The following is a 23,457-nucleotide window of genomic DNA, read 5'->3' on the forward strand; positions in this document are numbered from 1 at the left end:
AAGTTGAGCATTTTGCTTGAAATCTTCAGCTCCCTACATCTAGATCTATTGACTGCTTGAAGACATTTGTTATTTTCAGTGTTGGATAGAAAGTGGAAGGGACCGGGCTGGGCAAACTCTGGTCCTCCAGCTCTTGTGGAACTACAAATCCCATGAGGCATTGCAAGATTCTCACTGCCACAGGCATGACCCCCAGAGAGGGATGCAGGGTGGTTTTTGTAGTTTTGCCACAGCTGGAGGGCCAGAGTTTGCCTACCACTGGGATAGACCCTCCATCAGGGTTTTGTTGCTGTCTGTTCCCCCCACTGAAGATGTCCCATTGACAGTGTGACAGAAAATATCGCCATTAGGATAGTAATATAAACCTGATAGAGAATCAAGCTTTTGACCAATTAAACTGGACAAAGAAAACAGATTTTTATTGTTTGAAATCAAAATCAGTTTTTAATTTCAAACAATGAGATGTGGATGAGAAGCCATGGCTGATGTCATACAACGTTTGTTGAGTGATGATAGAAGAAGGATGTGGTGCAATGTGCAGATCAATAGGCTATTTCTGGCTCAGTATCGCTAGTCACCAGCAGTGAAGTTTGGGCTCTGCCTGGCTGGCCAAATGATGTTGTGAAATCACTGAGACACGTCTTGTAGAAAACGCCTCGCGGCAATTTATTAAATAGGCTTTATAAAACATATTTACACATTTCATCTCCTTAAAAACACATTGAAAACTGTACATAATGATGAAAGAATACACAAGTATTTACTCTTCCCATTGAAGCGGAGGGAATCTAATGCTTCTCAGAAAGTGGATGGAAATTCTGCTCTGCATTCTATTTAAAGGGTCACACCACCAAGTAATGGTATTTAAGTGTGTGGTAGATGCTGAAGGGTGACATCACACACTGGCTTCTTCTCCATTGGTTAGATCACTTGAGTTCTGCTGTGGTCTCCCTGTTGGATTTTAGTTAAATGATCTATCATGAATGTATCAATTAAGAAAAAGGGGATCACACAAACATATGTGGGAACACACAAATATTCCAGGTGGAGTTGGAATTACAGCAGGGAGCCTTCTTGCTGGAGAACCCAAGACACATAAGAAGCCAGGTATGATTCAGCCCACCAGGCTATAGCCAACATATAACATTCGTGTGTAATGGCCCTTCAAAACCAAGATGCTTTACAGACCCAGCCCCCTGGATCCAATCTCTACCCAGCTAGCTCCTATGTAAGCAAAAGCAATGGCCATGCAGGAGTGGTCTACCACGAGGAGCTAAGAGGCCTGGATAGCAGACTTGACAAATCCAGGAGTTTGGGTCTGTCGGCCTTGTGGTCAAACTTGAATCCCTTCTGCAGCGTATATTTCACTCAAGCCCCATTGGGGTTTACTTAAAAGCCAACCCCACCCAAATCTGACACCTTATCTTTGGATGGGGGCAGAGAAGGTAAACTGAAAACTTCAGGTGTACTGTTTCCCCACAGTGGGTTGCCTCTCCAGTCACCTCCACAATGCCACAATAAAGTTGTCCCTCTTTTGCAGTTGTTTTTGAATTCAAGATGGAGTTTAAAGGGGCCGATTAGGTTTCCCCTTAAAGCCCGGCACCTATAGTTTAGGACTCTTGCATGTCGCAATGATTGCTTTGGCAATCCTGTTTCATAGGAAGACCGTCCTGTAAAACCAGGTTACCCAACACACCTAGTTTCCCTGAGCTGACACAAGCTATGAGTCACGGCTAGGTGCGACACACACTGTTAGTGCAATATTCGGGACTTCCTGATGAGGACACACAAGTCAGTCCAGCTAATAATATTACCCATCAGAGCTACAATATCACTGCTACTAGTACGGCAAGCTGTGGGCAGAACGCCATTTGCAGTGTCCATTGTCCTGAGCAGTGGGTGGTGCCCCCTACAGGCAGAGCACAATAGTGAAACGGCCTCTGTAGTGTGTTTAAAGTCTCTGGCCTTCTGCTTTGTTTTTACGTACGGTCTTCTTTCATCCAGGGATGCTGAACTATCTGTTCAAGAGAGGGACGCTCTGAAGGGCGTGTGGATAAACACCATCGGATCAATTTTTCACATTCTGGAAAGAGAGAGAAATAGAAATATATTAGATATTGCTGCCCTGGAATCAGCATACAAAGATATTTACATTCTAGGCTTATACAATGACCACAGTTCCAAATAAAACGTTTTGGGGGACCATTTTATTTTATATTTTTTTCGTTTTGTTTTAACATGTTCCTATTTTTAAACTTATTTTCTAAATTATTTTGTATAAATAACCATTTAATAAAGGCTGCAACCATGACACTGACATCACAGAGTATTTTCTAAAGAGAGGGCACAGTAGTTGTATGCTTTAACATAGCAGGCAGGTAGTGGGGGAGAGAGGGAGCAGTCACCCCTCTCATTATTTAGTTGTGAATTTAAAGCTAAATTATATGCAAATGAATACAGTTCGGAGTTTATTATTAAACTTTTTATTCTTTTAATGCAAGCTGTGTAAGTACCTGAATTGGACTTGGTATCAGACTCTTGCAGTCCCTATGCAACAGAGTTAAGAAGTTGGAGAGGAAGAAGCAGCATAAGGGCCCATTAGGATTATGTGCTGACAAGGAACAGCTGATAGGAGCAGAAAGCAGAGTGATGAGTTCCTCACTGTGCTGCTTCTCCTTTCACTGTCCATAGGTTAGGGGAAGGTCTATAACAACCTGGGCTCAGTGGAAGTTGGCGGAATCATGCAGGTCATCATTCAACCCAATGACTGAGGACATCTAGTGGCAGAAAAGAAGTACTGCAGGGGATAATTCTTGCAGCAAATGCTGCTATTTTATATTTTAATCGGCTATTTATTTTTACATATGTTTTACTGGAGTCCTGCTTTCAGAGTAAGCTATTGGGGTCTGTAAACAAATTTCTTTTAATTATCAAAATAGTGGTAACATGTGAAATGAGCATATAGCACATCCTGTTGGTTGGATAAGTAAATATGAAATATTCACAAGCAATATTTCATATTTATTTGACAAAAAAATGAAAATGACACTTGTAAATTGTATGTTTTTCCTCCTGGACATAATAACTAAAGGAAGTAATAGAAAAACACTCCATTTAAAATGGGTGCACTTTACGGTGTGAGTGGGTGTCAGTGTACAGCCTTATGATAAAAGAAACCTTTAGAATGTTACTTCTAATTTCCACTTGAGAGTCTCAATTTGTGCCACCCTGGACCTGTAACCCACCCAATGTAGGTACATGAACCTTTTGTGTCTGACTGTCTTACCTGGGGTCACATTGGTCCTGAAGTTTAGCTGCGCTTGTAGAATTTCCTGGTCTCTTTCAAAGGGAATGTCTCCGCAGACCATATCGAACAGCAGGATGCCCAGAGACCAGACTGTCGCCGGAACGGCCTTGTATTTATGGAACGCCACCCACTCAGGAGGGCTGTACACCCTGGTTCCTGCAGAAATGAAAAACATCTTTTAGACCAATAATCTTCACAAAACTATAACAGCTAATGCTCTATGCTTTGGTTTATATGATAGTTTCTGCAGCTTTCACCAAATGCATTCCTCCATGCTACACATTTCACATGAAGCCACAGAAGCCGCAGAACAGAATTGCCACTGCCATCACCCAAGCTTGATTGGCCGCCATGCACGGTGCAGATCACAATCACCAAAGCTTGATTGGCCGCCATTGCATGGTGCAGTTCTCAATCACCAGAGCTTGATTGGCAGCCATGCACGGTGCAACTCACAATTACCCAAGCTTGACTGGCAGCCATGCACGGTGCAGTGCACAATCAACCAAGCTTGACTGGCAGTCATGTATAGTACAGCTCACAATCAACCAAGCTTGACTGGCAGTCATGCATGGCACAGCTCACAATCAACCAAGCCTGACTGGCAGCTATGTATAGCTTGACTGGCAGTCATGCATGGCGCAGGTCACAATCAACCAAGCCTGACTGGCGGCTATGTATAGCTTGACTGGCAGTCATGCACGGTGCAGCTCACAATCAACCACGCTTGCCTTGCAGTCATGCATGGTGTGGCTCACAATCACCCAAGCTGGACTAGCAGCAATGCTTGGTACAGCTGACTGTTGCTTTTGAAGAGAATTAGTACTTGCAGGATTTTATTTTCCCTCACTTCCTTGTCTTGGTGACACCTTGTCATACCTGACACATAGGGTATCACTGAGCCAAGAAGGAAGCAGGAAGTTGTGACCTTCCCCATTCTATTCAAAACTAAGCAGACACTTAGGTTGGATCCTTGCTATTTTTTTATGAGGGATTACTGTGTATAAAACATAATTTACCATCAAAGTCAGTGTAGAAGGAATCCTGCAGCAAAGCTCCAGAGCCGAAGTCGATGAGTTTGACCTCTCCCTTGTGAGTATTGATTAGAAGGTTCTCGTCTTTGATATCGCGGTGTGTGATGCCATGATTGTGACAGTGCCGCACCGCCTCCACCACCTGCCGGAACAGGCCTCGCGCTATCACCTCCTCCAGGGGCCCTTGTTCTGTGATCACATCAAACAAATCCCGACAGTGTTCCGGCATCTCCATCACCAGCAGGAAACTGTCCGTTGTTTCAAACCAATCCAGTAGCTCAATGATGCCCTTGTGACCTTTGACTTTCAGCATCAGATACACTTCCATGGGCACACGAGAGAATTTACCCTAAAAAAACAGGACAAGAACTAACGTCAGGGGTGAAGGGAATGAGAAAGGGCTCAAAAAGTTTATTTAAAGTATATAAAGACCCCAAACTGTTTATTTTAGAATTGGGAAGGTTATTACTGTGTTCTCGATTGGAAAAGTCAACCCTCTATTTGACCTGGTGGCCAGAACAGGAGGCGAGGCTTAAGTTTGCAATGGGGACAGCTGTCTAATATGGTATTTCCTCTCACTTTGGATAGATTGCTCTCACTTCTATGGGACAAGAAGTGAAGAGAGATCCCCCCAAGGGGTTCTAACCATTCCCTACTCTCAAAAATGAAAAAAAAAAAAAATGAAAAAAACCCCCAGAGTTTTGGCTTTATATATACTGTACTACTATAGCTCATACATTTACAATAACCCAATGACTGGTCCAGTGAAAGATGATTTCTGATTGGTCGCTCTGGACTAGTGCACATTGCTATTTGCACATATTATGTAACTAAAAGCCAAATGTTTCTATACAAAATTCAGAACACATTTGTGAAAGACTTTAAATGTTTTTTGTAGGAGTGTTAAAGGAATCTTACCAGCTGTGCCCATTCCACCACACGACTCTTCAGGATATGCTTCACTGCCACCTGGGGGAGCAAGAGATCAGTCAGAGTCTGCACACCAAGCCCTTGTACAATGATATGATGCTGGCTGTATACTCTATACTATATACTCTTGTAGCATTTACCTGTACGTGGTCCGTGAGTCCTCGTGCCGTGTAGACTGTACCAAATCCGCCTCGTCCCAGGACAGACCCCAGCTGGTACATTTTCTCGAAGGATGCCCTGTCCTTCCCTGTAACAACACAGAGACATTGCAGTAGATGATACTTTATCAGTTAGAACTAGTTTGATGCAATGTTTTTCTTATTTCCATAAGGGATCCATAGACACATGCAATGCAACATTTACCTAAACACTTCATTGTAGACCGATGACCACATTTCAACTTTTACAAATGGGCCCAATAGATACTTCAAGAGTCGGTGCAGACATAACACAGCAACACCAGCAATAAATACTATTTACAACAAGGAGGATAATCTCACTCCCTTGTTTCAGCATTTGGGCTGGGGTTATACTGGTATTATAGGGTCACCATACACATTGCATCCTGACCTGCACAATCCCCTTTGGATTTACCAAAAGTATGTAATAAAGTATCTAGTCAATTTGTATCCAATCAGGCAGGTCCTTGTGCTACATTGTTGATGATAGATCTAAAGTATACTGTGCTATCAGATTGTAACATGTGTGGTGAGCTTGAAGGGTCAGCCAAGCCAAAAATGACCCGGTGGTGGATTTGATGTGGTAGGGTGAATCCCCTTGCCAAATTCTTATATCTCTCAGGGACGCCTGCAGAGGGCTCTCTACAGCGGGATTCCAAACATTCCCCTAACCCAACATTGGGGGGAAGTAATAAGTCTCTCAACTTTGTCTCAATTGGAGCTCAGCCAATCAGCTTTTTTAAGCTGATTGGCTGCTATAGGCAAGTGCACCCGTTGAGAAATACTTGTCTCAGACACTTATTATTAATTCTCCCCATTGAGTCTCACTCCTCCTGCTGCCTTCTAGTGTATGATAATATTAAAAACATTGACAGAGAAGGTAAGTCCCCCATTGTAGTACCTGTTGGGCGGAACTCAAGTCCAGAGATGTCACCGCCATAAAATATTTAGTCCATTGGTTCAGTAGACAGAGATTAGATACAACACACTTGTCCACTGGCCAAAACACAAGGCATTGGTTCTGATAAGTGAAAAGGCAGCTGGATATCAGGATGAATAAAACAAAAGAATCTATGGAAGCCATGTTCCTAGGGAACTCTGCCCAGATCTCACAAGTGCCAACATGTGAGCGCCCATGAAACACATATCCCAGTGTACCCAATTACTCAGCACCAACACCCAGAACATTGCCCCATGACTAAGACAGAGAGATCAGCTCTGCTGCTAGTACGGGCAGGCATACATGTGCTCAGCAAATACCTTACGTCTTGATGATTAAAAATACATAGTGGGAAAGGAACAATCAATAAGTATAATAATAATAACACCAGCAACGATAACAATAGTAACCAGAGCTTCAGTGGCTGCCATTCAATTGCCATGCATTCACATTCACTTGTATGAAGGGATAAAAGCAAAGCACAAAGTGATCTGAAACCCTCATATACACTATTATTAATAATAATAATAATAATACTGATCATTCTTCTAGATTGTAAACTCTCACAAGCTCTCTCCTAAACCTCCTATAATGTAACTGCACGGTCTTCTTCTTGTATTTTGTAAAGTGATGTGCAAACAATGTATAAATCCCATATAATAATAATATTGATAAGCCACAAGATGAGACGATACCTCATCAGGTTTGCTCATCTAAAATGTATTTCATTTATAGACAGCAGCAATATTGCATGTACAACAATTACCCACAACAACAATATGATTCAATAATGCTTTATTATTAGCATTTTAGATTTGAATGCATTATTTAGTGCTGTATAACTATTGCGTGTGAATGAAGTGGTGGTCAGACATGTTTCCTCATACTGTCGCCTTGTGCTGCATATAGAGAAATGAGGAGCAATGCCTCGGATGAAGGGCATTGTAGTGTTCTGTGACAGGCAGAAAAAGCCTCTGCAGTCCATGACAGCAGCAATGCTCAGGCAGGTTGTATCAAAACTGCAGAATGCTGTGGCATGCAGAAGACTCCCCGTTATTTTGGCTACAACCATAATGTCATCAGTAATGACATAGGAATAATGTGATTAGAACTGTTGCAATGGGCTAATACTTAAATACAGGGAACTAACTAATATACTGTACAATTTCTCTCATTCAGTCCCACAGGGTGACTAAAAAATAAAATAAATAAAATAATAATAAAAATAAAAATCACTTGATTCCCCCATCCACACTAAAAAGCATAGAGAAAGAGACATAACTCATAGTGAAGCTGAAGAGGGTCAGTAAAGAGAAACAGCAATGGAAGTATTACCTGAAGCAGGGCTCAGACTGTCCAGAAAAGTGGTGATCATTTTCCAGATGCGAGGGTTCCAATATAATGATGTGGAGAAGGGAAGGGCTAGAATCTCCTCCTCTCTGGGTGATGCCTTGCTGTGTGCTCTGTCTGCTGCTCTGACAGCTCTCTGAGGACCAGAACAGTTGGCGTTCCAGGTAATTGTAAAGAGAAGGGAGTGGTCTGTGGAGGGGAAGGGATTCCCAGCCAATCAGGGAAGAGAACTGAGATAATATTCAAATTTAATAAGGAGGACAACCAATGGGGTTTGAGAAGAGAGAGCGGGAGAAACATCAACATTTCCTCCTCATGTTTACCATCAGTGGGGTGTGAGTGGGTGTTGTACTAATCACACTGTATACACTGTATACACTTCTCATTGTTTGATCGGAAACCCCTTCTTCCAAGTATTAAAGGATTGAACTATGAGACCCCGATACACTCCAACATTAGACATGTGTATACTAGGAATAGGATTTAGATTATCATTTACAGAACAGTCACAGACAATCATTGGTACATTTAATTGGCAATACTAGAAAGCAGGGACTCTCTGGGGTTAAAGTTTATGTCACCTTATTTTTTTAATTTCATATTTATAAGAGGGTGCAGTAATATGTGTATCTTAAAAATACTAGTCTCTCATTGTTTCAGGCACTGCATAGACCAGGGGTAGGTGGTGAAACTACAAATTCCATCATGTCTCTGTCTCTGGGAGTCATGCCTGTGGCTGTCATTCTTGCATCTTACAGACCTGTGATATTACAGATGTATAACAAGTCACCGGGGAGTTTATAACCCTTCCACTCAGTGTATAGCTGGGCGCATGGTGTTCCCATAGCACTACTGCCACCAGATGGCGCTAAGGAGCATTCCTATACTCCTCATCGCCATCTAGTGGAGATAGTGCCATGCAAATGGCATCCGTACAGAAGTGTTATAAATCAACCCCCCAAGGAATTTGTTAGGGATGCACCGATACCAAGTACCGTACTCGGTACAAGTACAGATACTTTTCGCGCTCCAGGACTAGACTAGAGAAAAATTCATAAGTTAGGAGGCAGCTGTCATTTGTAAGGAGCACACGGAGGTCCTGGGATTTGTACATCTCTGGTTTAATGTATGATTTTGTTTTTATAAATATATATAAGGGATGCACCGATACCATTTTTCCAAGTCCAAGTACTGATACTGGTCCAAGTACTCACAGATACAAGTACTGATACATTTTTGTTTATTGTCATGTGACAGTTTTTCTAACACAATACAGACTAATGATTTCAGGACAGTGGTGGGGGGCCAGAGCCAGGTCCCAGCTGCAACCGCTGCAACCCTGGTAGTTCTCATGAAAATGCAAAGTATCGGCACCGGTATCTGAACATCCCTACTGTTTATAAAGTATTGAATGTGACTTTGACCAAACATTCACTAGTGGTGAATGAATCAATGTCATTTGAAACACATGCACCCGGAAGATTTACTTGTAGAGAATGTTTGGTGAATGTCAGATTCACTGCTTTATAAATATACCCCTAGGAGTCTGGATCCGTATAGAGTTATAAATCAGCCCCAAAGGATCCATTTTCCATACAATGTGTTCAGAGTTGTATTACAGAGTTGTATGTTACACAGTAACATTCAGAGATAAAGAACAGCTCTGGGTAAAAATGTTATTAACCCTTGCAGTGGGGCTACCCCGCACTGCAAGAGTTAAGTGCTTGTTGTTGCCTGAGGTCTAAAATAACAAAGTTATACTCGCCTGATTCTCAGGGCCGGCCAGCTGTGACAGCGCTCCCTCCAGCCTGTATCCTCCTACGCTGCAGTGATGGTATGTCCCTCAGCGTCCTCATGTCTTATACACCGTGATGACTCAGGGACCTTAGACCGCCACTGCAGAGAGCTAGCCCACCTGAAACCCTGCAGACCCCAACTGAAGCCCTGCACATACCAGAGACCCTGCACAGCCCACCTGAGACCCCACACAGCCCACCTGAGAGTGACCCTGCAGAGCCCACCATAGACACAGCAGAGCCACATGAGACCCTGCAGAGCCCACCATAGACCCGCAGAGCCCTCTATGGACCCTAGAGTGCCCACCTGAGATCCTGCAGAGCCCAACTGAGACCCCGCACAGCCCACCTGAGATCCCGCACAGCCCACCTGAGATCCCGCACAGCCCACCCGAGAGTGACCCTGCAGAGCCCACCTGAGACCCAGCAGAGCCCACCTGAGACCCCGCAGAGCCCAACTGAGACCATGCAGAGCCCACCTGAGAGTGACCCCGCAGAACCCACCTGAGAGTGACCCCGCAGAGCCCACCTGAGACCCCGCAGAGCCCACCTGAGACCGACCCTGCAGAGCCCACCTGAGAGTGACCCTGCAGAGCCCACCTGAGAGTGACCCTGCGGAGCCCACCTGAGAACCTGCAGAGCCCATCTGAGACCCCGCACAGCCCACCATGGACCCTATGGTGCCCACCTGAGATCCTGCGGAGCCCACTATAGACCCCGCAGTGCTCACCTGAGATCCAGCAGAGCCCACCTGAGAGTGACCCTGCAGAGCACACCTAAGACCCTGTAGAGCCCACCTGAGACCCCGCAGAGCCCACCTGAGACCCTGCACCTACCAGAGACCCCTCACAGTCCACCTGAGAGTGACCCTGCAGAGCACACCATAGACCCAGCAGAGCCCATCTGAGACCCCGCACAGCCTACTATGGACCCCACAGTGCCCACATGAGATCCTGCAGAGCCCACCATAGACCCCCCACATACAAGAGAACCTGCACAGTCCACCTGAGAGTGACCCTGCAGAGCCCACCATAGACCCTGCAGAGCCCACCATAGACCCTGCAGAGCCCACCATAGACCCCGCAGAGACCACCATAGACTCCGCACAGACCACCATAGTCCCCGCAGAGCCTACCTAAGACCCCGCAGAGCCTACCTAAGACCCCGCAGAGCCTACCTAAGACCCTACCTGAGACCCCGCAGAGCCCACCATAGACCACGCATCGCCCACTTGAGGGAGCCCACATACCAGAGACCCTGCACAGCCCACCTGAGATCATGTAGAGCCCACCATAGACTCTTTATGGTGGGCTCTGCAGGGTCTCAGGTGGGCTTGTCAGGGTTCCTTTCCCTGCACACTGAGCTCCTCTTACCTTTTAACCCCTGGGCCAATCACTGCTGGGCCTCAGCCTCCTCCACCTCGGCCGCCTCCACTGCTGCCGCCGAGCCCCCGCGCCGTCCTCCTCCTCCACTGCCGCCTCCTGACAGGGCCTCCCTCTGCCCCGGGCACCATAACGCCACTGCTTGCAGTTCAGGGGTAGCCCCACTGCAAGGGTTAATAACATGGAGTTCTGCTCCTGGTACATGGTAGGAATAAATTTAAAGCGGAACTACACCCTCCTATCCTTTACAGCCAAGGAAGGCGCCATATTAGCCTCTATTTGCATTGCAGTTGCCATGGTGTTGCACATGTGATCAGCTATGACATCAAGAGAGCTGAAATAAGCACACTGACAACCTTGACAGTTGACATGCCTTGAAAGTGACTGTTTTGGGACACATCTCATGTGGGCTGTGCCTGCTTCCACTATAGTGGGATGAGATGTGGTGGGGGTGTGGCTATCAGCATTGTTACTCCACATTCACAAGCCTGTAGCTTGCCAATCAGCACCTGGCCACACCTAGTCCAGCCCACTGCTTTCTGGATTGACAGCTCTGCCTTTGCTGCTATAAACCTCTCACTGTGAGCTGCAGTGTTGGGGAGGGGGGAGTGTGTGAGACACAAATGAAGAAGAATTTGGCACGGTCAGGGCAGGTAAAATTGAAAATGTAATCATACTTACCGTAATTTTATTTTCCTGGTTATACTCCATGGCAGCGCTGACAAATGGGTTTAGATCCAATTACCCCTAGCTGACAGGAACCAAAAGGGTTAAACAAGCCCTAACCCTCTCTATAAAAGCCCCTCCTCCTGCTGACTTCCCCAGTCTAGTAACAAGCTAAAAACTCCATAGGGTGGGAGCCCAGCGCTGCCATGGAGTATAACCAGGAAAAGAAAATTACGGTAAGTATGATTAAATTTTCAATTTTCCTGGCCCTATCCATGGCAGCGCTGACAAATGGGGATTACCCAAACAGAAGTAAGGGTGGGAACAAAAACAACCCTGTCCTAGGGGGACAGGAACAAAAAGATTGGGGAAGTCAGCAGGAGGAGGGGCTTTTATAGAGAGGGTTAGGCCTTGTTTAACCCTTTTGGTTCCTGTCAGCTAGGGGTAATTGGATCTAAACCCATTTGTCAGCGCTGCCATGGATAGGGCCAGGAAAGGAAGTTTTTTGTTTACTTTATGAGGCTTCTGAATCATAAAGTAACTGGATTTCAGGCTTGTTTAGACTGTCATAAGGGAGCCTTTAAATCTACTTTAAGACCAAAGGCATTGTATATGTTTACCTTGCCAAAAACATATGGTGAAAGTTGCATTGCAGGTTTTATTAAACTCTTGATCTTACAAAATAAATGTAATAGCACACCTTATATAATTGCTGGTTTCCTGTTCTATTTTATGTGAAGCATGTCTTTGCAGGAAAACAGGCTTTTTTGAGTTCATACTATATCATTTCCCACTCTAGGGTGGCTCCACTGTCTTTCAGGGTCCTCCTGGAGCCGGCCTATTGTGTACGTGCTCCTGTGCTAATCTCTCCTGCTTTCTCCTCCTATCAGCATGTTCCTGGCACTATATTCAAACTAAATGGCTACTTCTCCCTTCCCCAGTCTGAGATCTGCTGTACTGTTCTGCAGCGCTTGAGTACGCTTCGGCTACGCAGTTCTATGCAAAATGGCGGAGGATTCAGTGTTAAATTGTGCCATGAATGCAATTTTCCCTTTTTTACGTGGGAAAAATCGTTATTAAAGGAGAAGTATGAGGTGAGTGCTTTTCACTCGCCTCATAAGAACTATGGGGAAAAGCCTTAACCCCATATCTCTCCTTTAACAGATCTTCATTCACTCGTCCACCAAAACATTAAATTGTAGGTTTCCACACTGAATTGTGATCTGCTCCATCAAGGCTCAGGCATCCTTCTCCATCGCTTCCAGGTGTGCCCACAGTTACAATGGCCACTGGTGATCTGTCCCCACCTTCTCCATCTCACTCAGCACTCTGTATCCACATTCACTTCTGCAGCAAGTGCTAATTTAGCAGTGCTGAGTGCTGACTTGCAGCACAGCGTTCGTAGTTTGCTAACTCAGCACCCGCAGCGGCTGAGCAACTGAACGCGCTTCAGGGACTGTAAGAGACCAGGTCAAATTCAGGTGCTTACACTGCTTTAATAAATACATTGAAGGATGCATTAATGAATAGAGAGCTGAATTAATTTGAGTCATATATACTGTATGCTTGGAGTTATGCTTTAAAGTGGAATTAAACCCTTCAACCTCCCACTCCAGCGATGCAATGTTTTCTAGCTCGCTCGCTAGCAGCAACATCTTCTTTGGGAGGCTTCTTTTGGGGGTTTGGGGTCTTCAGTCATCTTGCTTGTCTGTGCTGGAGTGATGTAACTCCTGTGCATGGGAGTAATTAATCCCAGCAGCGAGTAGGATTGCCACCTGTCCGGGATTCACCTGAACAGTCCAGGTTTAAGTCCTGTATGTGCTGTGTTCATATTTCAGGCCAGCTGAAACCTGGACACGAGATGTCCCAATGTCAGGCGGACTGGTGCCACCACATGGAGTTTTGGTGTTCTTGCTCGTATGCAGCAAATCTTTGTGCACAGTACAGGTGTAGAGCTCCCCTGTGACTGGGCTCAGATGGTTCAATACATTTCCAATCTCTCTCTCTCCATTTTACACATACACTACTGCATGTGCAATAAAACCGGTAACCCTAAAAATCCAGCTTAATTGTAATAAACTTCAGAGAAAATCCAAAATCAAACTTGTATGGCAAGTACACCACCACAGTATCTCTCCCACACCAACGCCTCTCACGCATTTCCCCACCTGGGCTTAATCATAGAGGTCTATGATTAAGATGCTGAGAGATACTGTGGCTTTGTACTATTGTACTTGCAATACTTTTGATTTTAGATTTCATCTGAAATATATTAGAATAAAGCTGGATTTTTATGGATACAGGTTTTCTTGCAGCTCATTGTACAAGAATCGCTAAAAGAGTGCGAACACACTGTACCTGCACCTGGTGTGTACATTGATAGACAGTCGGAGGTGGAATTGGAGCGGTGAGTCCTGGTGTTTCTTTGACTAAATTTATACGCTCAGAACCAGGATTGTGGGGGGTGCAGGAGGAACCAGTGTAAGTGTGTTAATGGCCCTCATGTCATAAAACATGGATCTCAGCAAACAATTTTGTTTCACCGTCTCACTGCTCTCTCCCCTGGCCGTCTCACTGCTCTCTCCCCTGGCCGTCTCTCCTCTCTCTCTCCTGGCTGTCTCACTGCTCTCTCCCCTGGCCGTCTCTTCTTGTGTTCTCTCCTCTCTTTCTCCTTGCTCTCTTCTGTGTATTCTCCAAAAGAAAAATTGCCACGTGCCAATAGAGTGTTCGGGTTTCACTTGAAGAAAAGGTGGCAACCCTAGCACCGAGGCATGCTGAGAATTTACACTGAGCTCAGTCTACCTGCTAAGTAGCCTTTCTGCGAAAAAGACATATGGGGGAAACGATCAAAACTGAAGCAGACAGAATCTGGAGCAGTGGCTAACTGTAACCAGTCAGCTTTACTCTTCAGTTTGGCGTTGAAAATGAAAGAGATTCTGTCTGCTCCAGTTTTGATAAATTCTCTTCATAGTATGTCTGTTTTGCAATAAAAATCCTTTCTGCTTACAAATGTTTAAATTCCGGACAAATTTCCACATAAAGTCCCGCTGCCCCTCAAAACATTTCCTAACACTAAGAGGTCTTAGATCAGGAGTAAGCAACCTCGGCACTCCAGCTGTGCTGAATGTACAAACCCCATCATGCCTCTGGGAGTCATGCCTGTGTCTTGCAATGCCTCATGGGACGTGTAGTTCCACAACAGCTGGAGCGCCATGGTTGCCTACCCCAGGAAACCGCTAGGTGCTAGAGAGGCCAATTGTGACAAACCTTTTGGTAACAACACACTACTCACATTCTAGACTAAAAGTATAATTATCCTTTCATTTCATTTTTGGTTTTCTTATTTTGGAGCAACATCAAAAGCAACACATTCACAAAGTGCCAGTTGTAGGTGACTGATGTTATTTTACTGTGTTATGATATAGTCTTTGGAAAGATGTAGGCTCCTATTTACTGAAAATGGCCAAGAAAACTTTGCAAGTGAAAAATGTGCACCCCAGCTGGAAAAAGTGATCATTTCCATACTGCACTGCGTGTGTAAATGATCATTATATAGCTGGGTCTTATGTGTAGAGGGTGGCTGTAAAGTATGAACATGTTACCTTGTAGCATGCCACCTCTTATACATAATGCTGAGCTTCCAGGCACTGAGGTGAGGGTGAGGGTGAGATGAGACCCGAGCAGTGAAGTGCTCCCATCGCATCACCCACCACTCCTCATTACTTGCCCATTCGCATAATGCCTTGTATGTTTTCAAGAATACAAGGTATTCTGTGATTGGAGGAGAGATAATGTCACCCCCCCCACCCCTCCAATCACAGAATGCCTTGTATTCATTGAAAATATACAAGGTATTTTGTGACTGAAAAATGGGGGGGGGGGGGGGGCAAATAATGCAACTGGAGCACTCCACTGCTTGAGTTGCATATCTCCCTCCCCTCAGAGCCCAGAATCTCAGCATTGTGTGCAGGCTACAAGGTAAGAGTTTGCAATTTTGCAGCAGCCCCCCCTCCCCACATAACACCCAGCTTTATCATTGTAATTTACATACCCAGAGCTGTGTGCAAATGATTACTTTTTCCTGGAGTTTGGCTTTAATGCACATTGACATGTGTTAAACACTCTTACATTGATGTACATTTACTTTTTTTCCCGCAGCAGGAGTCAACATGCGTGTGTTCAGCGACTAACAATAATAAGCCCCCGGCACTATGACGATGATGTGTCACTGTGGTCGTGTAACGTGTTGAATACTTTACTTAGAAAAGAAAACCATTTTTGCTAACATTTCTTGAAAACCCACCTGGTGATGACTGCGCCATGCTGTTACCAGAACGAACACCGAGGCGATTCCTCTAAAGATCACCCTCACTTTGCCCCCCTCCTCTTCAAAACAGAGTCTTCCCAAAAGTCACATGGTCTGAGGCCTCTGACACCACAGCCTTACATAGGTCCTGTGGTCAGGGGTGTCATTTTGCTACTTCCGCTGATTCACACCACAGGTCATACATGATGTGGTTACTGTGTGCAGAAGCCGATTAAACAAATGTATTTTGTCTGTCTGCTTATACAGTAGGGGAGAGCACAGTCCTAGCTGCAAGGAACCTGGATGGGCACAAATGGCTGGACATGAGAGCTGCCAGCAAGGCTTTGTTTTTCCAGGTCTAAGCTCTAAAGGTGCCCATACACCTTACAATTATCGGACGAAACTTTTCGTCCGATGATCGAACCGTCGTACGATATTCGTACGATGGCCCCATCCTGCCCCGATTATCGCAAGGTTCAATTAGCGGTAGTTTAAAAAAAACACCTGGGCGACTTGCGGTAATTGACCGCAATTATTTTCGTTTGCGCATGCGCAGTGTTAATCGTATGACTTTTGACGGACGGGAAACCCCACCAACCATGCGGACATCGTACGATCGACCAAAGTTTTCAAACATGCTTGACCGTCAAAAGTCGTACGATTGTACAGTACTATCGGCAGGCACTCTATTCACACGTTACGATTGTCGTACGAAAAGTCGATTGCATACGATTATCGTAAGGTGTATGGGCACCTTAAGGCTAATCTGATCAGTAATAGAAGTGAATCTCCAATGGGGACACTCTCTCCAGTGACAAGATTTCCCCTACTTTAGAAAGATTTCTACTCATTTGCTATTGTGAAGGGGTGGAAAATCGCCCCAGTGAGACACACAGAGCAATAATAAAAAAAAAAGGTTCCAGATAATGCACTTAATCCTTTTTCTGAACAAGCCGTAAACACACTTTAAAGCAAGCTCGCATTCACCTCTGCAGCTGTATGCATTGTGGAGAAATTCATCCCCAAGGTTCACAAGGAGACCTGAATGCACTGTTTGATTGGGCAACTATAATGCAAATGAAGTTTAATATTGATAAATATAAAGTTATCTAATTGGGGACTAAAAATGTGCATGCATCATACATTCTTTGGGGATTAAAGGTGGGGGTATCAATAACCGAGAACACTCTGGGTATTCTGGTAGACCATAGACTCAATAAGAGATTGTTGCCCCATGGAATTTCCACTTGCCTTATGGGACCAGGGAAAAAATGTTTTTCCTGTTTGAGCAAATTGAATTATGCTTTATAGCTTTTCTTTTTTTTTACCTCTGAATCAACTGTGGATAAAGGGTTCTGTTTATGGAGGTTGTTTTTCCCTCTATAGGTGGAATTCTACAGCCGTGTGCTTTTTGATTAACCTATGTAACAACGCAGGTACTAAAATCATGGAAGTTTTAAGGTGCCCTTACACTGCTCGATTCTCGTACGAGAATTGGGCGAAATCCCGCGATTGTACGGGAATCGAGCAGTGTGAACGAAGACGTGCGACCGTTTCTACTGTACGTCTTCTGCAAAGGATGTGTACATGGGAACCTTAACTATTACTTTCTATTGCACCAGAATCTTGGCAGCCTGCCAGCCCTCCAATGTAAATGCACAGCAGGTGTTTCTAAGTGGTTGGAAACTTACTGGAACCCACCTTAAAAGTCTTTGTTGTGAGTCCTTTGGCACCGAATTACTTCACAGTTCAAGCAGCAAGAGAGCTTTGTTTTAAAGCTATTGTACTACTTTTTAAGAATATATAGTTTATTGTCTATTGTAGCCTGGACACCATTGCACTTTAAGGGTGGCAGTTCACACTTCAATGGCTAAAGGCTTGTTCCTGGTCAGTGGCATACAAGTTAAGGAAGCCTCAATGAATATGACTTCAGAGCGTGCATAACACAATGATAGCTCCCACACTTTCAACACAGGTTCAGTTAGGTGAATGGACAAAGTGGAAGAGCCTCTGCAATGTGAAGCCGTGTTCCCCCATGTAAGGATAAGCAATACTTACTTATATGCCAGCCCCCACCAGCTGACCACATTTACTTTCCCTTTACCACGTTCAGCAGCTGGGCACAAAACATTAGCCAGTTTAAGCTCCAAGTCATGACTTGTACAAGGCCGAGGACTTTATCCCCACCCAAGTGGGACTGAGATGGGTGCCTGAGTGGCCAATCACCAAAGCTGCCACGAGGAACAAAAGGGAGGAAGTCTAATGCTCCCCATATCCGGAAGGACCAGGTATTTTTGTTAGTTCCCCGACAACTGGAGAAAAGGCGCGGCAGGAAGTATTTGCAGCTGATAATCCCGCCTTTAAATGAAACCATAAGTAAAATTAAAAAGAAAAACTTCATAGGTCTCTTCTACTAAATAAAAACCTCCTGCTAAGGGCTTGTGTAGATGGAGGTTATGTCAAATGCAGCCTGCGTAGGACCTGCAATCCAAATGCACCACAATCGCACGTGCTGCCTCCAAAGAAACAACACAAAGCAGGTGACTGCATCCTCTGAACTGTACACTGCTCCATTGCATTTAATAAGAATCTGCTAACCAGCATGCATTTCACACATTGGAAAATACCTGTGCAGAAAAGCCCCAAGTGTACCTTCTCCCATAAAATAACCGCTCTACCTGTCTGCCGCCATTTGTTTTCTCTGTGTACACTGCACATTTTGGAAAATGCTCAGAGGCAAGATACAAATGTAGCTCCCTTTTAAAGTGAACCTGTTGCTTTGACTTGTCTGGGTTTGCTTTAAAGTTGAACTCCAAGCACACAGATACACAGCTAAAACGCATATATTTGAACGATTGACCCGACAAAAGATTTATAATTGCATTTAGCCATTGAGCTTTCAGGTACTCCTGCCAGGCAGCATAGTCAGATCCAGCTCTTCCTATGACTTATACGCAGACTAAATTGCAGTTGAAGAATACACCATTGTCTAGATTTTCCACAGCCTGTAATTAGACAATAGAGCACGCTATTGAGATGATCATTTTGCTCACCCCTTTTTAGGAAGCTTCTGGGGTGAGATGGACAGCACTTGCACATACTAGTGCCTTGCTTACAATGCAGCCCCTATAAGTCATGCTTTACAGGTGAAAACAAAAGGGAACAGAGCGCCACCTCCGTGTGTAAAATCGTTTATTACAATAAATAAAACAAGGGATAAAAGTACTCACAAACAAACGTTTTCATCAGCATTACAAGTAGAGCCAATCACTCCAAGACAAGTCATAATGGAGAATTTTTCTCTGATTGGTCGGCTTCCAGTCTTATACCCCACTCTCAGGGAAAGCAAGCTATGATTCCGATGAAGGGGGCTTGCCCCTGAAACGCGTCAATCTTGGCTGACTGCGGTCGGTGATGTGACCGGAGGCTACCATGTTACATAGTCGGGGTGATACCATGTTGGGTTAACAGACAGTGTGGCCTCTCGTTTGTTGTTAAAGCGTGGTGAAAACGTTTGCTTGCGAGTACTTTTATCCCTTGTTTTATTTATCCTAATAAACGATTTTACACACGGAGGTGGCGCTCTGTTCCCTTTTGTTTTCTATGTTCGTGGTGGAAGCCCCAGAGCCCTGGATGAGCAGCCCCTCAAGCCTGTGTGAAAAACTGTTGAAAACTTGGATTGTTCAGCTGGCAGCCATTAGCGCCAAGAGGTAAAGAAAACTTTTTGCATGCTTTACAGGTGGGTTGCAGGTGAGCACCAAGAAAGATTTGGGTACTTTTGCCAGCTCTGTATAGCAATACAAACGTTTTTAATGAATTTATAGGTGGATAAATGTGTGACTTTTTACATCTGCCTGGAATTTTAGTGTCTGCTGTTGTATTTTCTAAATATAGCTATTGTCTGTTATATAATCATGCGTTTGGGGGCAACTATGTGTTTTTTTTGGTCTGCCGTCATATGTATTTTGTTTCTAAATATAGCTATGGTCTGTTATAAAATCAAGTGTTTGAGCGCAACCATGTTGATTTTATGATTCAGAAGAAAGGTGTTTCTACTTAAAATGAGATGATGTGATAATGCTGACATGTACTCTTCAGACTTGCTCCACATTTATTTATAGGTATGCTTAAAAGTGGGGCCTACAGCACAAACCGACAAAAAAAATCCAGAACTAGATGTATTTACGCTGTCAAAATGAATCTTCGAAGAAGCCCCAAACCCAGGGCATGCCATGTGCACAGGCAGATCTTAATGCAATTAGCCACCAACATTACATTGATGGATGCGGGCTGAGGACCTGTTCGTATTTGTTTCCTGCATGTGTCCAGGACTTGGGGCTTCCACGAAACACAAGACTCCTGAAAAGGCAACTTAATTAAAACGTAACATTGTACAAATGTTGAGCTCATGATCAATGTTCTTCTATGCCACAGTAGCCAATCAGCTTCTATCAAGAAATTATATCTAACGCTCTTCCCATACCAGGCCCAATGTAAGAAGCCTAGCCAATTAGACGTTCTTTAGGAGAAATGTTAAACATGAATAAGTTCTGTGAGTGTCTCATCTCCCCCTTCTCAAGCATTGCAGAACCAAGAAGATATTCTACTGGATTGGTCAGTTTTAAAAGAAACTTCAGTTGAGGATTTCTCTTCAGCAGACGTTATGGGACAGGGTCACTTTACACATAAAAATACATTTGAAACATTCAAAACAGCTGTTTGTTTTTTTTAAATACATAAGTATGAATGGGCCCTCATGATCATAGCATCACCAAGCATTAAGAATCTGAATCATCAACCCTGCTAGTGGCCATTTCTTTGGCTTTTCAGCGTGTTATATAATTAAGTATAATTCTCTTGATGCAATGGGAATTGATTGTTCCGATATAATAGTATTTATCACAAAATCCTTTTTTGGAGTCCATTGAGGGACACAGAAAGATTGTAACCTTCAGATTATACTACCTCTTACCGGATGCCTGGGCACTGCCCACATAAGAAATGTTCTAAGGCAGCTTAGGGTAATACCTCCAAATACAAAAATCCTATTTTCTTTTCATTCTTCAAAAGGACACAGGAAGACTTCGGGTTGTCCAAAAGCAGTCCAACTAAGTACTGGGCAACAGCAGACATTAAAGGAACAGGCCCACTAAAAGCAAAACAGCAAATCAGGGACTGCCTCCAGACTCCTGCCTGAAGGACTTTACTCCCAAAGCCAGCATCAGATGAGGTGTGACATTCACCTGGTAGAACCTAGGGAACATGTGAACAAAAGATGAGGTGGCAGCTTTACAAATATGAGTCACCATAGCCTAAAGCCAAAAAGCCCAAGAAACACTCAAAGATCTAGTAGGGTAGGTTTTAATAGGAGGGGGTAGAACCTTGTGGATTCCATAGGGAACATTTTAAGCTTCAATAAAAACATTTAAAGCTTTTAGATCCAAGATGGGGTGGATGCCCCCTTTAGGTTTGGGACTCGTGAGTAAACCTCTTAAAACAGTTTTGCCACAAGGACTGGGCCAATGATACCCTGATCCAAAAGGGCTGCTAGGAAGTAATGAAGCCCCTGAAAATCAACTCCTGCACCAAAGCATCTGTGCTGCAGGCTGTCAACAAACACCCACCGTTGGAAAGTGGGAGAGCAGCTTCATGCCAAAGTATTGTCTGAGAGTTTAATAGACTTAGCGCTAAAGGTCTTGTGGGGTGGACTGAGAACCAGGCTTGGATTTGGAGTAACAAAAAGGACTTTTATTCGGCCAAGGATGGCGAGTGCTCTTGCCACCTGTGTTCTCCCTGATGTTGGCATCCAGGATAGATGTTGTTCTTCAAAGACCATGTAAAGTACCGGTAAGTGCTTCTTGGATGCCGGTTCCATAATCCAACACTTTAATCAAAGTGTTCTCTGCATGGGGACTGACAGGAGACTCATGTGAACAATGAGATGGGAAACCTCCAACAGCCCATTACAACTGTAGCTTAAGGCTACAGCCATTTGTTTCAAATGTTTTGCTACCAAGGAATCAACCACAATAGTGATCAGATCCCTTCTAATTGCCTTTCACCAGTCTATCACTGGCAATTAAAGTCACAGCCAGGACAAAATGAAAAGTAGTACATGCCAACAAGAACAGAGCTCTAAAGAGGGCCTGCAACTTGGTGGAGTCCTTAAAAGACAGGTGGTGTCTTAAATACGGGACACTGCCAGATCCACTAAGTGGGCACAGCACTTTTTAACCTAGTCTTCTTTAAACGGGTACAGCACTAATAAACACCTAGGGGGAATAAAAAATCTTGTCTGGGTGTTTCCAGTCTCCATAAAGGAAGACTTGGAACAGCTGGTGCACTGGAAAGGTCTGGGTGGTCTTAGGAGCTCTAAAGGACCTCACACTAGGGACAGCACTGTTGGAAGCAATGGACTGATCCTCTAGTTTCAAAGTAGTACAAATCCTGTTAATAAGAGCCCAAAAGGTTTCTTCATTTGGGAGTGATGACAGAAGACTGGGACTTCTTAGAGGCAAGTTCACCTGGTAGGGACTGGAGAGACTTGGTATCAGAGTCTCAGCTGCTGATGGCTCTAAAGCTGGCCATACACCTTACAATTTATCTGCAGATGTTCTGTGGTCAGATGGAAAAGGTGCAACAGATTCCTCCATCTATGCTAAACTGTGTGGATGGAGTAATCTCCACCTGGGCCAATCTTTTGCACTTTTTCCATCTGACCACAGAAACTCTGCAGATAATTGTAAGGTGTACGGGCACCTTAAGGCAGCAGACAGATCTGTTGCAGAATCTGCAGGGGAAGGGGTGTTCATCAAACAACTGTGTGATTTTGGCAATGAATCATGCATGACTGAAGTAAAATGCTCTGTGAACAGAGAAAAGGAGGTGGCCACACCCGATAGTGGTTGGGAAAAAGAGAGATTAACACTAGAAGCACAGGGTTGAATGATTCCAAGCCGCAACAGTAGGCATGCTGCAAGCAGCACTGGAGCCATTGGTAGAGTGTGCGCAGGGGGCCTGGCATGGAGAGGTAGCTCAGGGTACGAGGCAAAGCCTCTGGTACTCATGTAACCCAACCACTGGCAGCAGGAATGGACCTAAGACTGAAGTTCCAAACGTTTTTTTGTAATGTAGAAGCAGCCGAAGATGCTTCATAGATGTTGAATGGCAAGAAAGAGCACGTAGCGCGCACGACTCTCAATCCACCGGATGACCTCAGTGCTCAATCCCTCAGCATTAAACCCTTACACAGTAGAGCTGGTGTTTAAGTGCACCCAGCAATTCAAGCATATAAGGTAGCTTCTGGTGCTTAGTAGTGATGAGCCGAACACCCCCGTGTTCGGTTCTAACTCGAACTTTCGAACATGGAAAAAGTTCTAACTCGAACTTAGCAAGTCTATGGGGGTAGCTTAGGCCAAACAGGCTGCTCTCAGAGGGCTTGTCCACACCACTTCCAGTGCATTCCAGGACGATTAGCTGCCGGAACGCACTGGATCATATCCTGGCTCGCTCCCTTCATTCTGGGGTGTGGCAGTGCATTCATGTCAATGGCACTGCAGCCAGGCGC

At 44.5% G+C, this 23,457-nt stretch overlaps 1 protein-coding gene across 1 annotated transcript; it reads right to left on the reverse strand.

Moving 5' to 3' along the window:
* Positions 1 to 1,498: 1,498 nt before the first annotated feature.
* On the reverse strand, positions 1,499 to 7,765 carry PIM2 (Pim-2 proto-oncogene, serine/threonine kinase). The gene is made up of 6 exons (XM_018559154.1): positions 7,726 to 7,765; positions 5,412 to 5,518; positions 5,260 to 5,310; positions 4,327 to 4,690; positions 3,287 to 3,463; positions 1,499 to 2,083 (listed from the first exon to the last, which is right to left on the reverse strand). Exons 1-6 carry the CDS (start codon positions 7,763 to 7,765, stop codon positions 1,980 to 1,982), a joined length of 843 nt encoding a protein of 280 aa, XP_018414656.1. The 3' UTR covers positions 1,499 to 1,979.
* Between the last annotated feature and the right edge of the window lie 15,692 nt (positions 7,766 to 23,457).

Source organism: Nanorana parkeri, unplaced genomic scaffold (genome assembly GCF_000935625.1).
Source record: "Nanorana parkeri isolate BGI_ZX_2015 unplaced genomic scaffold, ASM93562v1 scaffold380, whole genome shotgun sequence".
NCBI lineage: Eukaryota > Metazoa > Chordata > Amphibia > Anura > Dicroglossidae > Nanorana > Nanorana parkeri.